This window comes from Bombyx mori, chromosome 20 (genome assembly GCF_030269925.1).
Source record: "Bombyx mori chromosome 20, ASM3026992v2".
Classification (NCBI taxonomy): Eukaryota; Metazoa; Arthropoda; class Insecta; order Lepidoptera; family Bombycidae; genus Bombyx; species Bombyx mori.
Window position 1 is genome coordinate 5,431,431 of NC_085126.1, and position 18,895 is coordinate 5,450,325.

General features: G+C 37.1%; 1 protein-coding gene and 1 long non-coding RNA gene across 9 annotated transcripts in view; one reads left to right on the forward strand and one right to left on the reverse strand.

Annotated features, from left to right (window-relative positions):
- Positions 1–16,074, forward strand: part of LOC134200745 (uncharacterized) — a 188,368-nt gene extending 172,294 nt beyond the window's left edge. Inside the window, exon 2 of the long non-coding RNA XR_009975789.1 lies at positions 15,809–16,074. This is a non-coding gene — a long non-coding RNA (uncharacterized LOC134200745). The remainder of the gene's footprint in view (positions 1–15,808) is intronic.
- The window catches only part of LOC101745942 (focal adhesion kinase 1), a 203,192-nt gene that overhangs the window by 5,244 nt on the left and 179,053 nt on the right, over positions 1–18,895 (reverse strand). For 5 of the 8 annotated variants that reach the window (XM_038018048.2, XM_038018046.2, XM_038018045.2 and 2 more), the window contains 9 exons: positions 17,979–18,111; positions 17,158–17,290; positions 13,098–13,239; positions 9,117–9,321; positions 7,498–7,625; positions 5,804–6,633; positions 4,472–4,588; positions 2,224–2,308; positions 1,034–1,104 (listed from right to left, as the gene is read on the reverse strand). In XM_038018048.2, coding sequence (XP_037873976.1) covers positions 1,034–1,104; positions 2,224–2,308; positions 4,472–4,588; positions 5,804–6,633; positions 7,498–7,625; positions 9,117–9,321; positions 13,098–13,239; positions 17,158–17,290; positions 17,979–18,111 — 1,844 coding nt within the window. The remainder of the gene's footprint in view (positions 1–1,033; positions 1,105–2,223; positions 2,309–4,471; positions 4,589–5,803; positions 6,634–7,497; positions 7,626–9,116; positions 9,322–13,097; positions 13,240–17,157; positions 17,291–17,978; positions 18,112–18,895) is intronic. The other 3 variants (XM_062674323.1, XM_038018044.2, XM_038018050.2) reach the window with 3 other exon arrangements.

Sequence of the window (18,895 nt, forward strand, 5' to 3'; positions counted from 1 at the left end):
TCATATTTGATGCAGAAAAAAATGTTTCTAGGTCTATTAAAATCATTTCAAACCTATAGTTAGATTCGTTAAATTTTTTTTTTTTTCAAGTACGTCAACTTCAAATTAGTCTACTGTAAAGTTCACGCATTGTCGCTTAGTCACGTTTGCCTTTCAAGCGTCGATATACTAGCAGACCCGGCCACACGTTGCTGTGGCTAAGATTTTTGTTTCTATATAACACGCGGCCGGCTATGCTAATACCAAAAATTGACAAAGTAGGAACAATTGGATTTCATTGTATTGCGTTTAATACGAAATAAATTTCACTTATACTTTGGCCTCAGCAGCACGTGGTGTTTATGCCATTAAATTGTAGCTTATGTGAAATGTTGGTATTTTTAACACAGCGCCATCTATTAGCCTATTAATGTCAAACAGTATTACAATTGTCATTTACAATTAACATAAGAAATCATTTTATTATTAATTAATAAATATTGCGACCATTAATCGAAATAAAAACCATCCTATATTTCAAGTCGGATCAAACTGCACACGGTGTGCAAATTCAATTTAAAATCGGTTAAGTAGTTTAGGAGTCCATCGCGGACAAACAACGTGACACGTGATTTATATATATTAAGATATATTTTTTTCTTACCTATACCTATTATACTCCTGCCTCCTACGTATTTTGTGCCAGTGTTAGCAGCACTCCCGGTTTGAGCCCCGTGAGCTCACCTACACGTCAAGGAGAAGCTGAAATAGCCTCCCAAGGCTATCAGAATAGGAATAGGAAAAAAAACGCGTGGAAATGAATCGCACCGCTTCGCGTTCAATTTGTATCAATTCACTAATTTTTCCCGCACGATTTTATACCGCCAGTACGACTACTCCTATAGGATTAAATGTGTTACAGAATTACAAGAAAAAAAAACGCGCCGTGAAATATCGCAGTGCGGACAAGGCCTTAGTTATAGAAGAGACTGTTTTAAGAATACCCCTAAAGATTCTTTATCATTTACGCCAACATTCAATTTTGTCTACATACCTTCTCGTCACTGGCCGATTTGTCTCTTCCTTTAACGGTATTCGCTGGACTTGTCTCTGAGGAGTTTGCCGCTGAAATTTTATGGGTTTTTTTTCATAACTTTAATCAACACTGAACTGGTAGTAGGACCTCTTATGAGTCCGCGCGTGTAGGTACCACCACCCTGCCTATTTCTGCCGTGAAGCAGTAACGCGTTTCGGTTTGAAGAGTGGGGCAGCCATTGTAACTATACTGAGACCTTAGAACTCATATCTCAAGGTTGGTGGCGGTATTTACGTTGTAGATGTCCATGGGCTCCAGTGACCACTTAACACCAGGTGCGCTGTGAGCTCGTCCACTGATCTAATAAATAATAAATAAATAAATAAAAGAATATGGTCTCTTTCAAATACTAATTTCTGTTCTGGATAGTGTAAAATTATGAAAAATGTAAAATTCACGTATCGACGAGCGACGAAAGGCTATTTGTTTTAAGCGACACTTCGTTTGACACGCGACATTTATCTTTTGTAATTAAAAGCGCATTTTATTTGGTCTTATATTTTGGTCTCTCTGGTTTACTCCATTGAAATAATTGAAGATTTTTTTTTGTTGTGATATTTTTATTCTAAATATTACGCTTTTTAAATGGCTCTCCTGTGATTTTATTTTTTACTAGGGACCAGCCCTCGCTTCGCTTCGGAAACATTAAATTTTATTATTGATAGCCGAGTCCCGTAATGTAACCCGCGGTTATTCGCGTACCTCGGGTGACGCCGCGGGGCGAAGCTAGTCTAAAAAAAGTAGCCAAAGTTACTCCTTATATCATCAGCTACCTATTAGTGAAAGTCTCCGTCAAAATCGGTTCAGCCGTTCCAGAGATTAGCCGTAACAAACAGACAGACAGACAAACAGACAAAAATAGTAAAAAATGTTATTTTGGTGTATGTGCCGGTTATTTCAATATTACAAACAGACACTCTAATTTTATTTATATGTATAGATTTTTTATTGCTCTTGTAAGCAGACGAGCGTACAGCCCACCCGATGGTGAGTGGTTACCGTCGCCCATGGACCTCAGCGATGCCAGGGGCAGAGCCAAGCCCCTGCCTACCGCAAAGAAATTGCATAGGCGTCGCTTAAATAAAATATCTTTTCACCCTTCGATGTATGTATATTGTGGGTCGATGTTCACGTACGGACGGACGTACCGGAATGGGGCTGAGTGGGAGGCCGGGGCTCCGCGGGCGCGGGATCGGACTCCGGACACGGCTGCACGCTCGACAATCTCTTTTTCTGAGAAACGAAAAATTTTATTAGAAAAAACTGGTGGTAGGAACTCTTGTAAGTCCGCGCGGGTAGGTACCACCACCCTGCCTATTTCTGCCGTGAAGCAGTAATGTGTTTCGGTTTGAAGGGCGGGGCAGCCGTTGTAACTATACTGAGATCTTAGAACTTATATCTCAAGGTGGGTGGCGCATTTAAGTTGTAAAGGTCTATGGGCTCCAGTAACCAGGTGTTGCACGGGCTGTGAGCTCGTCCACTCATCTAAGCAATAAAAAATAAATAAATAAAGACTGGGAAATGAACATATATACCGAATATTTGAATTACATATTATCTGCTCTATATACAGGGTTACAGGTTAAGTCGACCTATTCCCGTTAAGAGCGTGTAGCTTACATCATTTCTGACTGATTTGACTATGAAACACCCTATCCTAAATCTAACCGATCTGGAGATATTTCAATTTAATGGTTTTTTATAAAAAATACCCGATTTTCGGCTATCAGCTTAGATATTTTGAAATGCATAAGTCTTATTATTATTATTACATGATTTTTACTTGTAAAATAAGATGCTGTATGACCCCAATAACCAATATTGTACGTAAAATGAATAAACAAGTCGTTTTAGACGATTAAAACTTATAAAAAATTAGAAAGATTATTTTTCTTTCAAGGATATCTTAAAAAAATATGATGGTGCCTGTTTGGCAGATGTGCTTAACAATATCTACGTTTCATCAGCTATCCAACGAGGTATAGCAATCTAAGGTTTTATCAAAAATTTGTCGAAAACACTTAGTTTTATAGGCTACAGGGGAGGCTAAATAAAACAAGTATGTACAAGATACTACATTTATTAAACTTTTAAGTTCCAACAAAACATCCTAAGGTCTAAATTTCATGCCCAACATGTCCGTGACCGTTTTACACACATGTTCGCATTATTTTACGAAGTCCAGTTTTATCACACCAGTAATTAATTTCCTTCTCATTTCATTCACCGCATTAATAATCCTGTGTCTCAATACTTCAATTGATGAAATTGGGTTGGGCTCACTATACACGAGACTTCATGTGTCCCCCTACACATAAAAATCCAGGTCCGGACTTATGGCTGGCCAGGGTATAGGCCCACCTCGTTCAATTCGTTTGTTTGGATAATTTGTGTCTAGCTATTCTCTGGCACTTCTCCTGAAATGCGCAAGGCAGCCATCATGCTGAAGCCACGTCTTGAATCAGATTGAGGGGCAAATCATCTAATAGGTCATTTAGGTCTCCTCGCAGGAAATGTTCATAGTATTCCCCATTTAAATTGTAGGGGAGAAAGTAAGGCCCAATCAAATGATTGGAAATAATGCCCATCCACACATTCAGGCTGTCTCGCTCGCACGCACTGCATTAACATTGAAGGACAATTGGCGAGGGACTGTTAGAACTGCTACCTGGAGGCTCGCAACTAAATAATTTCTATGATGTTTTATTTAAACCCTAGATTGTCATACCTCGTTGGATAGCTGATGAAACGTAGATATTGTTAAGCACATCTGCCAAACAGGCGCCATAGTATTTTTTTAAGATATCCTTGAAAGAAAAATAATCTTTCTAATTTTTTATTAGTTTTTATAAGTTTTAATCGTCTAAAACGACTTGTTTATTCATTTTACGTACAATATTGGTTATTGGGGTCATACAGCATCTTATTTTACAAGTAAAAATCATGTAATAATAATAATAAGACTTATGCATTTCAAAATATCTAAGCTGATAGCCGAAAATCGGGTATTTTTTATAAAAAACCATTAAATTGAAATATCTCCAGATCGGTTAGATTTAGGATAGGGTGTTTCATAGTCAAATCAGTCAGAAATGATGTAAGCTACACGCTCTTAACGGGAATAGGTCGACTTAACCTGTAACCCTGTATATATTGCTCTGCTGACTTACCCCTACGGCTTCAAGATGGGTACTGAATCTATTTGAGAGAGCACGATAAATACGAACTTTTCCAAATTACAAAGGAAAATCTTTTCTCGCTATATCTGTACACATCGTTTGATGACTACTCGGTTACTGACACTGACAATGCTCGCTCATAGAACCAATACTGCTTGGTCAGCACGAGCAACGTTCCGAGCCGCAGAGCCGACGCAAGTCCCGCGACGTTGCTCACCAAGTTGTCCTCCTGCATCTGGAGCCACCTCCGGTCCTCCTCGCTCTGGTGCTGCTGCCGCGCCAGCTCCGCCAGCAGCCGCCGCTCCACCGCCTGCTCCGTGTCGAACTCCGGACTCTGCGCAGGCGGACACACGAATCAGATCACTGATGCCGTGAAGCATTAATACGTTTCGGTTTGAAGGGTGGGGCAGCCGTTGTAACTATACTGAGATCTTAGAACTATCTCATCATATATCTCAAAGTGGGTGGCGCATTTACGCTGTGGATGTTCATGGGCTCCAGTAACCACTTATACATCAGGTGGGCCGTGAGCTCGTCCACCGATCTAAGCAATAAATTGCATGTTGGACGTGATAAACGATCTGTTATTTAAATACCTTTAAAAAAATCAATATATTTTCGTCTTTTTTTTAATATTTGAAATTTAAAAAAATTAAATTATAGTTATAGGTAGAGAAACATTCAGACAATATATTATCTTATCTCACAAACGGGCAATCATCAACTAATTAAATGAGTTTAAAAGGAAATTTTCTAAGATTTTATAATGGAAGAACTTTGGCTTGAAATGATTAATTTATTTAAACATAAATAAATTAATCATTTCTTCATTCATTTCCAACAGGAAGAATTTTGTCGTGGTTTCAAATGAGCAATTTAATATTAAAATAACCAGTTCAAAATTTTCTGATTACATAATTACGCCTTTTCCTCATATGTAATTCATTTTTAGTAATCAGAAAATATTAATGTTTATTTTAATATTTTATGATGAACAGAACACTTCTTTTTTTAAATTTACACAATGAACTAACACTGCTGTTAGTGACTTCGTTTGTACAAAAATACATTTTATTTTTAGTAGAGATATGGAATGTTAACATTTCCCAACCGAATCCCAGTTATGTTTTATATTAAGAATTCACACCAACAATGTTAGTACGTCATACGAAATTACTTGTGAACACACACGAACATATAAATTCGTATCAAACATTAAATAAATAAAATAGATAATTCACAAGTAACTTCAAATAAAAAAAAATAAAAAATTTTATTATTGCAAAAAAATCACAAAAAATCTACCGGAGTACCCCCCAACCATACGCACATAAAAATATCTGCAAAAAAAAGTAAAACTCATTTACAACGAAAAAAGAAAAAAACATATTTACATTCGACTACAAAAAACAGCTACCAAAAAAACCGATTTGCCAGCGGAAACAACTAAATCAAAGGAACACAAAACCGTGACACGAGCATGCTCTAGCGGTGTATCTACAGGGCGCGGGCCTACTGCCGGCCAACCGACACATGCTGCGGGCATCACCTGCGCGCGCGCGCCCCCCGCCGCCCCCCGCCCCCGCGGCCCCCCCCGGGCGCGCTGGGCGGCCACCGCCACGCAGCTCCTCACGTTGTCGCCGCCGAAGTCGTATATCTCCTCCACCAGCGGCGGCTCGGGCTGCTGCCGCATCTTGTTGACGACGCTGGCGGCCAGCTGCGCGTTGGTCGTGCCCTGCACCGAGAACTGCCCCACGTCGCGGTCCCGGCGCGCGCGCGGCGGCGGCGACGCGGGCACCGAGTGCTGCCGGGCGAGCGGCGCCGCACCCACCGGGGACCCACGCCGAGACACGCGTGCGGTCCGCTCCAGCGACCCCACGCGCACGGGGCCGCGCTCCACAGTGGACAGCGGGGCGCGAGTGCTCCTCTCCAGAGACCTGACGCGGTTGCTGTAGGACTCCGCGGCGGCCTCCTCGCCGGGAGACGCACTCTGCATATTCTGACACAGATTGTCGCAGCTCTCGCGGGCGCCGACCACCACTGTGAGAGTCTCGTCAGATTCCTCGGGCGGCGGCACGACCGGGTCTAGCTTCTGCAGGCTGGCGGCGGGGATGGGGGCGGTCTGGAGGGGGATGTCGATGGTCTCGTCTGGTTTGGGGTGGATGATCTTATCGACGATGGCGGGGTCGTTCTCCGGTAGAGTCTCCGCGAAGTCTACGGCGACGGTGTTGAATACCGAGGCGGGCGTGGTGTAGGCCCGCGGCTCCAGCGCGCGCGCCTTGTTCTCCCGCAGCAGGTGCGCCAGCACGAGCGGGTTCTGCGCCACGATGTAAGTCTGCGGCGCCCCGCCCGCCGCCGCCGCGCTCCCCTCCGCTGCTGCTGGACATCATTATATAAATAGACTAGCTGACCCGGCAGACTTCGTAGTGCCTCAATCGATAAATAAAAGACAAAAGGAATCCATCCGGTGGGAAACACATCAAAGGACAATCAAAATTGTTATTTTTTTTAATTCTGAGAATTTTCATATTTATCTACCTATTAGACCTTCTCTGGACTTCCACAAATAATTCTAAACTAAAATTAGCCAAATCGGTCCAGCCGTTCTCGAGTTTTAGCGAGACTAACGAACAGGAATTCATTTATATATATATAACTAGGGAGAGTATTTTTTATTGTACACCAAAAAATAAATAAACAATGCGATACATTAAATAGATAAAATAAAAAATTAAGACTACTCGGCGAGCTTTTTGGCGTCACCGCGCGGCTCCAATGAGACGTGCGCTAGTATATTGAAGTGAAACTTCTAATGCGACTTCCAACATGGCTGCGTTAAACGTTCTTTTTTTTTGTGATTGAAAGATTATTGATGACTCGTAGGCCTTTCCAGTTTCACCGTTAAACGTTTAACGCTACCATGGAATAGAAAGAGACAGAGCGAGAGTGAATGCGCGACACTCAAACGCACGCGCGTAGTATACCTGTTACAGGCCAGCGCGAGCGCGATATTTATAATAAAAATGTTGAAGATGTCGCATCTCTTACGCACAGCATTCCCTATTACAAGGGCAATATGATTTAAGGATGAAAAATTAAGAAAGAAAATCACAGTACCGCACATCGAAAAAGAAGTTTCACTTCATTCACGTGCACCAAGTTGCACGCGCGCCGTTTTTTTTTATTCAAAGTTCAATAAACATGGATGTACCTATATAATAAAATAATAATAAGGTTGGGTACCGTTGAGGTTGGTATGAGGTCTGGACGGTTTGGGCGGAGGCTGCTCGCCCCACGAGGCGGCGGCCACGCGTCGGTTCTCACGCCGCATTGTGTCCCACGCGGTGTTGCGCTCCTCTTGTAATATCTCACTGTTCACAACCAATTCAAATATTCGCATTTCAATCCGATATTATTTCTTACTAGCGTCCTGCCCCAGCTTCGCTTGGGTAGTAGCGCACGCGATGTAAATAGTTTTAAGTAATTTTTTTACACATTGGGTTACATTATTGGAGCTTCAGTAAAGATCTCTAATTTTTTTTTAAATATAATAAATATAGCCTATGCTACCTGGAGATAGCGTAGCTTTCCACAGTGATTTTTTTTTTTAAATCACTTCAGTAGTTTCGTAGCCAATTCAATACAAACAAACAAACGGAGTAGAGTTCATCCATACTACCTGGAGCCACTGCGGTCATCCACAGTGCGTTTCCAGAGATCTTTTTTGCCACGTACCATCCGGCTATGGAATGAGCTCCCCTCCACGGTGTTTCCCGAGCGCTATGACATGTCCTTCTTCAAACAAGGCTTGTGGAGAGTATTAAGCGGTAGGCAGCGGCTTGGCTCTGTCCCTTGCATTGCTGAAGTCCATGGGCGACGGTAACCACTCACCATCAGGTGGGCCGTATGCCCGTCTGCCTACAAAGGCAATAAAAAAAAAAAAACAAACAAACAAATCTTTCCTCTTTATAATATTACTATAGAAGTACTGACGTCACTAGTGTGCTTAGTGCGAGTTTTTTAACGTTCTCGATCGCGTAAAAGTTAACTTAAATTTGTATGGAATCGGAACAGCGCCCCTAGCGGCAAACGTAGTAAAGTTGCACACTGGTTTTGTGTGGTCATCACGAATATCGCCACGCCTCTTTAAACATGACATCGAAGCCTAGATTTGTTTAGCGGCTGTGGGCTTCGAGCCGTACTAAAAGATTGTTTGGCGGCAGACATGGGTAGGGCGGTGGCACCTACCCGTACTGGCCTACAATAGTTTTTATTTATTTATTTATTTAAGGATTACCGACAGGGTTAACAGTATGACATAAAATAACATTGACATGTATAGAGCAATTGATAACTGCACTCTAATTAGAGGCAATCACAGCATGCATTAGATTAATATATCAATAGAGATTTAATAATACTATTAATAATAATAATAAATTAAAAACAAAAGAAAGACAACAAGGACAGTAATATCCGAGTACTCAGACCAAGGCTGAGGCTGAGGTTCAACAACAACTTTTTATAATTTTGTTCTTGAATATTGGAAGGGAATTACCAAATATGTCAAGGTTTTCAACTTTTCTGCCTAGATTATTATAAAGGTTAGTTAGACGAGGAGTAGGTGAGTGCTTGCCTAGATTAGTTCTGCTAAAGCGGGTGCTGAAAAGAGCAACGGGGCAACGAGGTAACCTTCAAAGAGAATTTATTGAGGATGGATTGGGAGTCGACAGTACCTATGCTACATGACGCTTTACATGACGGTATGCGGTTCCCGTCGCACGCGGGTGCATAGTAGTCACAGATCGAGGGGTGAAAGTTTATTAAAAATAAAATATAAAGTCAGCCGGCGGGATAGTTACAAGAGCGTCTCCTTGAGGAGGTGCGCGGCGGGGCGGTGCGAGGGCTCGTAGGCCCAGCAGCGCGACATGACGGAGTAGAGGCGCGGGGGGCAGCGCGGGGGGAGGGCCAGCCGCTCGCCGTTCTCCAGCTTGCCGATCACGTCGTTGTTCTTAACCCCGCTGAACGGCTTCACTCCCAGCATCAGGATCTCCCACATGCAGACGCCTGAATAACATCAGTAGTAGTATGCATAAAATATTTAGACGACATATTAGTCTAGTCAACAAGTTCAAAAACGTGTTAAATAGACATAAAGCTCCTAAAAATATGTACGATAGCTCATTGGATGCGGAATGATGTCTACAAAAATGTTTTTTAAGGGCTTATTAGCACATAAAAAATTGCGATTGTTATAAACAAAATAAGATTTTAAAAAAAAGGAATTTGGTTTTTCTTAATTATTTCTAAAATAATGATATTTAAGGAATTTTGAAAAAAGATCCTGAAAGAGGAGGAAATTTCCAATAAAAAAGTCCCAACTTCCGGAATTCTATCTCTATTATTTATAAAAAAAATTAACGCTGAAAATAGCGCTCCGCGAGGTCGTTACGCCATAGGCGCGCCGTCTAAAAAGCCGGTATATCACCTAAAATATTTTTTTTATAGTATTAAATAACAATTTAAAAATTTGAATAAATTATGGTGTAATCTAAACACTTGAACGAAAAAAACCTCGGTGAAAAAAAAATTTTATATCGATTTTTCAAAAATTTACGCCATTGTTAATTAACTAACTTTTTTCCAATCTCTGTTTTTATAAATTACGGTATAAAAGTTACAATAATTCATCTATAAATTTTTCCCTTCGTGGAGCTCTTATCATTTAAGTACTTAATAAAGTTAAGCAAAAAAAATTTTTTAATCTTTATTATTTTGATAATTATAATTTTTTTTAATTAACAAAAAATTAAATTTCTAGAAAATGTTATGAAAAATAGTTTTTTTTCGTAATATCTTAATATTGCTGTTTTTGCATCTACCATAGGTATTAATTAACATTAAAAAAAAAATTTACGCTGTTTGTTAAGAAATTGTTTATAAATAAATAGACTATTTTGGGATTAAAAAAAAAAAAAAATTACCGTCTTATTGTATAGGTGAAATAAAGATTGTTTAAAAAAAAAAATTCTTAAATAAATGTTTTAATTGTTTAAAATCGTTTTTTTCATATTTCAATTGTTTAAATAATTAGTTAAGAAATTATTTTTTCTTAAAAATCATCATTGACTCTTTTCAGCGGATTAACAAAGAAATACATTTTTTTATAAATAATTTCATTGTTTATTAACTTAACAATTTGTTATAAAAAATTAATATTAATCGTTATATTTTTTTTCGAAGACTACAAAAAATTACAAAAACAACCATACATAACAAAATATAGAAAAAAAAAAATTGTATTTTTTACAGCATTTTTAGATATTATATGATAATGAAATTACAGCCGTTACATAATTTGTCAAGCTATAAATTGTTATAACTTTTAAACTATAAGAGATACGGTAAAGGACACTCAGGTCATTTTTATAAAGGATTTATTTATCTTTAAAATAAATTCAAAATCGATCCTGTAACTATTGTTTATCAGTTGTTATAAGCATTTGATAAATAAATGAAAACTGATCGATAGCAGAATGTAAATGAGGTAAGTATAAATTAAAACTAGTATATTATTTAAACAAAATTATATATTTCTATGATTTATACGTAATTAGAAAGATATTTTATCATAGAACAAAAAAGTTTGGGTCCGTAGCTGTATCTATATTATTCAACAAATTATAAGCTATGAAATTTCAAAAAATATCAAAAAAATCTTAATTTTTTATAAACAAATGCTTATAACAACTAATAAACAATAGTTACAGGATCGATTTTGAATTTATTTTAAAGACAAATAAATCCTTTATAAAAATGACCTGAGTGTCCTTTACCGTATCTCTTATAGTTTAAAAGTTATAACAATTTATAGCTTGACAAATTATGTAACGGCTGTAATTTCATTATCATATAATATCTAAAAATGCTGTAAAAAATACAATTTTTTTTTTCTATATTTTGTTATGTATGGTTGTTTTTTGTAGTCTTCGAAAAAAAATATAACGATTAATATTAATTTTTTATAACAAATTGTTAAGTTAATAAATAATGAAATTATTTATAAAAAAATGTATTTCTTTGTTAATCCGCTGAAAAGAGTCAATGATGATTTTTAAGAAAAAATAATTTCTTAACTAATTATTTAAACAATTGAAATATGAAAAAAACGATTTTAAACAATTAAAACATTTATTTAAGAAATTTTTTTTTTAAACAATCTTTATTTCACCTATACAATAAGACGGTAATTTTTTTTTTTTTAAATCCCAAAATAGTCTATTTATTTATAAACAATTTCTTAACAAACAGCGTAATTTTTTTTTTTAAATGTTAATTATTACCTATGGTAGATGCAAAAACAGCAATATTAAGATATTACGAAAAAAAACTACTTTTCATAACATTTTTTAGAAATTTAATTTTTTGTTAATTAAAAAAAATTATAATTATCAAAATAATAAAGATTAAAAAAATTTTTTTGCTTAACTTTATTAAGTACTTAAATGATAAGAGCTCCACGAAGGGAAAAATTTATAGATGAATTATTGTAACTTTTATACCGTAATTTATAAAAACAGAGATTGGAAAAAAGTTAGTTAATTAACAATGGTGTAAATTTTTGAAAAATCGATATAAAATTTTTTTTTCACCGAGGTTTTTTTCGTTCAAGTGTTTAGATTACACCATAATTTATTCAAATTTTTAAATTGTTATTTAATACTATAAAAAAAATATTTTAGGTGATATACCGGCTTTTTAGACGGCGCGCCTATGGCGTAACGACCTCGCGGAGCGCTATTTTCAGCGTTAATTTTTTTTTATAAATAATAGAGATAGAATTCCGGAAGTTGGGACTTTTTTATTGGAAATTTCCTCTTCTTTCAGGATCTTTTTTCAAAATTCCTTAAATATCATTATTTTAGAAATAATTAAGGAAAAACCAAATTCCTTTTTTTTTAAATCTTATTTTGTTTATAACAATCGCAATTTTTTATGTGCTAATAAGCCCTTAAAAAACATTTTTGTAGACATCATTCCGCATCCAATGAGCTATCGTACATATTTTTAGGAGCTTTATGTCTATTTAACACGTTTTTGAACTTGTTGACTAGACTATATAGACGACGACGAAGAATTAACATCGTGCGATTAAAATTAAATCCACAAAGAATATAATTTCCATAATTACTGACGTTAGGACTTATTGTAAAATTTTGTATTGAGATTTTGACCTCGTGTTTCAAAACGGGTGGCAGCATTCACGTTGCGATGTCTATGGGTTAGTCGCTTACCACCAGATGGGAAGTAAGCTCGTTCACCCGTACATGCAAAAAAAAATCGATATCCCGCTTGACAGTACAGCTTTATACCGATGACGAGACCCCTCTTGGCGCAGTGGTTTGTCCCAGACTGCTGAATCGAGGATTGAGGGTTCGATACTCAAATCATGCGGGAATTTGTATAAAGAACATCCTTATGTTTAATTATAATTATCTGTTTATTCAATCAGCGGATTTCATTTCAAGGTTTCACTTGTGACAGTACAACGGCTGCCCCACCCTTCAAACCGAAACGCATTACTGCTTCACGGCAGAAATAGGCGGGGCGGTGGTACCTACCCGTGCAGACTCACAAGACGCCCTACCACCAGTAAGCACATTTTTTATTTATTTTTTATATTTTTATATTCTTTATTAGAGCCATACACCTGTTAGGTTAAGTCGGCTAAGCACATATTAAATTTTTTTTAAATAAGAGTACTTACCACAAAATATAACAATAAAACTAAACTTATAATACTTCAGTTTACTACAATACTACATTGCCTCCATGACACATACCGAACATCCATACGTCGGAAGCGGACGTGAATCGCCTGAAGTTAATCGACTCTGGCGCCATCCATTTAATAGGCAGTTTGCCCCTCGAGGCCTTGTAGTAAGACTTGTCCTCGACCATTTTCGATAGCCCGAAATCGGCCAACTGCAACCAGAAGAGTCCTGTTACTGGCGTCTTGATAGGCAGGAGACGTAGGTACCACCACCCTGCCTATCTCTGTCGTGAAGCAGTAATTAGTTTCGGTTCGAGGGGTGGGGCAGCCGTTGTACTGTAAAAACTGAGATTCATGTCTTTAGATGGTGATTGTTGATGTCTATAGGCTTCTGTAACCCCTTAACACCAGGTGGGCTGTGAGCTAGTCCACCCATCTAAGCAATAAAAAAAGCAATGCCACTTCCGCGTAAGGATCTCTAGTTTATACGGCGCTTTGAATTTCCTTTCCGCTCCGAACAAAACAAGTGAGAATCGATCTTTTGACTGCAAAGAGTTAAATAAGACTATTGTGATTGTTCTGATTGACTGCAAAGAGTTAAATAAGACTATTGTGATTGTTCCTATTAATAAAAAACGAATTGAGAAGTTTAGAAATAATATTAAGCAAGAACATTCAGAAATTATTTATAACAAAAACCCAAATTTATCATACCAGAATATGTTTGAGAGAATTAATATGGTCTTTACTGATGTATTTATTCCTAAAACTGTAACATTAAAAAACAAAACGGTGTTCAGCGAGTGGGCCACCACCGGAGTGTACAAAAGTAGAAAAAAATTGTATGATCTGTACTCTGAAAAAGCTTATAATAATGATGAAACATTTCATCAATATGTCAGGAACTATTCCAAACTATTTAGAAAAGTTTGTTTAGCGGCAAAATCTTTACATTTAAGTGATTTAATCAAAAATGCCCCTGACAAGATAAAGATGACTTGGAACATCATTGGTAGAGAAAGTGGAAAAGTCAGAAATAGCCATCAAGAATTCTCGTTAAAAATAGACGATAAATTGGTAACTAGTCATGAAGATGTGGCTAATGCTTTTGAAAAGTTTTTCTCTGACATTCCAGTTTCAACTACCACATCTCTAAATTCATCCCCCACAGCAGCTGAAATATTATTGCATAACCATGTCAAGAAATGCAATGAAATTTTTAAATTTAAGAAAATTAATTCAAACAATATAATAAAAAGTTTTAATAGCCTTAATGTAAAAAATACAGCTGATTTGTGGGGAATATCAGTAAAGGTTTTGAAGTCTGTAATAGACATTATTGCTTCTCATCTTGTTAGTATTTTTAATGATTGTATTAAGTGTGGTGTATTTCCTGACTTAATGAAACATAGTAAAGTGATTCCTCTTTTTAAATCTGGTAGTACTGATGACCCCTCTAACTATAGACCTATTTCAGTACTCCCTACGTTGAGTAAAATCTTTGAAAAAATTATTTTGACACAACTTTTAGAACATTTCAATTCAAATAACCTGCTTCATAATAAACAATTCGGGTTTACAAGGGGTCGCTCTACAACTGATGCAGGTGCTTATCTAATCAAAAATATATTTCAATCTTGGGAGGAATCGCATGATTGTCTTGGAATTTTCTGTGACTTATCCAAAGCATTTGACTGTGTTGAACATGAAACATTGGTGAGGAAACTACATCACTATGGTATTAGGGATGGTGCATTGGAACTTATTACTTCCTATTTATCAGGAAGGATACAAACAGTAGATGTGAAAGGAAATAGATCTTCAGGCACCACGTTGAAAATGGGTGTACCTCAGGGTTCCATTTTGGGTCCTTTTTTATTTCTAATATATATAAACGATTTGCCTAGTTTTATTGAGTCCCGACACGAGGTCGTATTATTCGCAGATGATACATCTTTATTATTTAAAATTAAACGACAATTACAAGTCTATGACGAAGTGAATGATGCGATTTCGTGTGTGGTTCATTGGTTCCGTATCAATAACCTATTATTGAATAGTAAGAAAACGAAATGTATTAAATTTACTTTAAAATGTATTAAATCATCTTTAAATGTGAGACAAGTAGATAGTAATGTAATTGTTTCTGAGGAATCATAGGAGCTTGTTGAGTCAACCGTATTTCTTGGTATAACAGTGGACTCCAAACTGCAGTGGGGACCTCATATTCATAAATTGGCGAGTAAGCTTAGCTCTGCAGCATACGCAGTAAAAAAAATTAGAATGTTAACAAATGCGGACACGGCCCGTTTAGTTTACTTTAGTTACTTCCACAGTGTCATGTCCTATGGCATTTTGCTATGGGGCAATGCGGCCGATGTAGAAATGATATTTATTCTGCAGAAAAGAGCTATACGTGCTATTTATAACATGCACTCAAGGGAATCCCTGAGGGAAAAATTTAAAGAAATTAAAGTTCTCACTATGCCATCCCAGTACATCTTTGAAAATTTGATGTATGTTCGTAAACATATTGAGGAGTTTCCTAAGATGTCGGACATACATAATAGAAATACTAGGAACAAACACAAGCTTGTTGTGCCGATGAGTAGGTTACATAAGATACGAAATTCATTCGGGTGTTTGTCTGTGCGCCTGTACAACAAAATCCCACAAGATGTTCAGAACCTACATATACATAGGTTTAAGAAAACTATTAAAGAACATCTGTGCAATAAAGCTTACTATAAAGTCAATGATTATCTAGAAGATTGCACAAAGTGGGAATGAGTTGCTCGCTCCGGGAATTTCAATATTGTAAAATTGTTATGTTATAATTACTTATTGTAATATGAATATTTAAAAAAAAAAAAAATATTTAAAATAAAAATAAAAATCTAATATTAAAAAAAAAAAAAAAACATGCCCGCTGAGTTTCTTGCCAATTCTTCTCAGGACGGAGGCTAATTCTTGTGAATTGGCGGTAATTCTTTTGACGTTCAACAAGTATGTACTTTCATTTATGTTGAATAAAACTTTTTTGATTTGATTTGATTTGATTTGATTTAAAATAGTATAAGTTACTTTTTTTTGTTGCTTATATGGGTGGACGAGCTCACAGCCCACCTGGTGTTACTGGAGGTCATAGAAATCTACAACGTAAAAGCGCCACCCACCTTGATATAAAAGTTCTAAGGTCTCAGTATACTTACAAGGGCTGCCCCACCCTTCAAACCGAAACGCATTACTGCTTCACGGCAGAAACAGGCAGGATGGTGGTGCCCACCCACGCGGACTCACAAGAGGTCCTACCACCAGTTTATTGATGCACAAAACAAATTACAATAATGACACTACATATTAGTTAAATGGATTGGTCACACATTAAAAAATATAAGAAACATGGACTTTTTGGCGGGAACGCGAGGAGTAAAGTTGCGTGATTTTGTTTTATTTTGTCTATTTAGTGTTTCTTCGGGTATAAATGTGTAATAACGGTGGTTAATTAACTATTTAATATCGGTGAAAGTGCACAAATTCGGGAAAATGAAACAAAGCCGCTGGACGTAACTTCTCGGGATCCTCCAAAAAGTCCACTGAAAAAATCTCAGTAAATGACCACTATTTTACTGAGATTATATATTTCATCCCATATCATCTCATCTCATTTCATTTAATTTCATTTCAGTTGATTAATGTCCCAAATTAATCATTTTCATTTTATTTCACTCCATGTTATCATTATTCATAAAATCTATTTAAATAAAAATGAATTGCTGTTCGTTAGTCTCGCTAAAACTCGAGAACGGCTGGACCGATTTGGCTAATTTTGGTCTTGAATTATTCTGGAAGTCCAGAGAAGGTTTAAAAGGTAGATAAATATGAAAATGCTCGGAATTGAATAAAAATAACAATTTTGTTTTCCCTTTGATGTGTCCCCCGTCCGTCGGACTCCTTTTGTTTGTTGTAAGTCTATTTTATACTAAAGTTTAGGTCTTTTATTTATCGCTTGAGCCACTACGAAGTCTGCCGGGTCAGCTAGTTAAGAAATATATTAAAATAAGACATGACTTAAAGGCCTTAGTTACCAGGTCATAAAATCCCTTATTTTTTTTTTATAAGAAACATACTTTAACACAGGTGGGCGTTGAGACCAGAACGTTCCTGGCGGCGATGTCTCGGTGGACAAACTTCTTGCTCTCGAGGTAGCTGAGCGCGGTCGACAGCTGGTATATGTACAGCACTAGCTGACACGTCTCCAACCTGCATTAATATATCTTTAAATTAACACGTGAAGCTAAAATTTCTGTGCCCCTTTTTACGAAAATTGCGCCGACGGAGGAGTATGAAATTTCTAACACTTATAGAGAATATTGAGGAGTGCAGATTGTAAATTTTTTTAAATGCATAAAAACAACATTAAATCAATAAAAAAGTAATGTGTGTGTAACACTATCATGTATTCGACACAACACTTAATACCTATGTATACTCTTTGTTTATTGTCAAACTTTTCTTATTGCTTATAATCTGTGGTCAAATTGAGAATAGATTAATTATTGTTTCTCTTTATTAAAATTTGTAAAGTGTAGTCTTGGCGAAATCTGTGATATAAAGATGTATAATAGTCTTTGACAATAGAACCATAATAATGTTTAAGCTTATAATTTAAATTAATTATAGTCGAATTTCGACTACTGCGGAACCACTAGTTAATGCTGCGGATCCACTTTCATTACCGTCGCATTTTACCGTCATTTAGAACTTAGTCTAATTACTTACTGTATATTTTTATATTGCTTGTTTAGGCAGACGACCATACATCCTACGTAATGGTAATCAGTCAACGTCGCTCATGGGCATCAGCAATGCGAGCACCACTGGTATAAAAATAAACCTATTTTATTCATACCCACAAATATAACCGCGTGAGATTCGCTTTAGTACGCACCTGTGCGCGTTTTGCTGTAAGTAGGCCCGCATCTCGCCGAGTGTTGCCAGCTCCATGACGATCCATATCGGCGACGAGCTGCACACGCCGACCAGGCCGATGATGTGGGGGTGGGAGAACTGCTGCATTATATCTGTTCAACGATATTACATGATTATTTTATTTTATATGACGGCGTGACTATAGACCCGTTCCGTACGACTGCTTGAGGCGGAATGTTTTTTTTTTTTGAATGAGTAATTTTGGTGGCACAGAGACTTTTCCAGTTTCCCCAGGAGACAGGTGGGCGAGCAAAGGCTCAGCCGGGAGGAGTGGGATTTGCTAACAGCTGCCCGAGCGCCTCTAAACTAGACCTCACTAACAACTCAAGAGCAACTGCTTCGCGAATGAATCTACTACCGGATCTTAATCGCGATCCGCTGAGAAGATCCGGCGAGAAACTCAGCGGGCTGATGCATGGGTTAAGTTGCACGTCGAGCTTTTTGTCAAGTTCGACGAGTAAGTTGCCAGGAGCCGGAATGTATAGTGCGACATTAGTCACTTGTATTTACCTACAGTAGAAAAGTGCGGGTAGTTTATTTATGAATTCTCTTGAACACCGTATTAACCAATTGATTACATACGTTGTACTTATAATAAGTTAACCAACAATATCAGCAATCAGCATTAAGGGTACAACTAATTTTAGTTACGTAAATAGTAGTCTTACGCTGATATACTGATATTACGCTGATATTTAAAAAATCAATATTTGTATGTGTTTGTTCTTTATGCATTAATAAGCCGTATATCCGATTATAGCGAAACTCGATGAGATTTTTCACGCTCCAGAAGTTTCTGTCACAGCACTAGCATCGTACAAACGAAGCGCGAACTTACTTAAAATAAATCAATATTATTTATTGCAATTGCTAAAT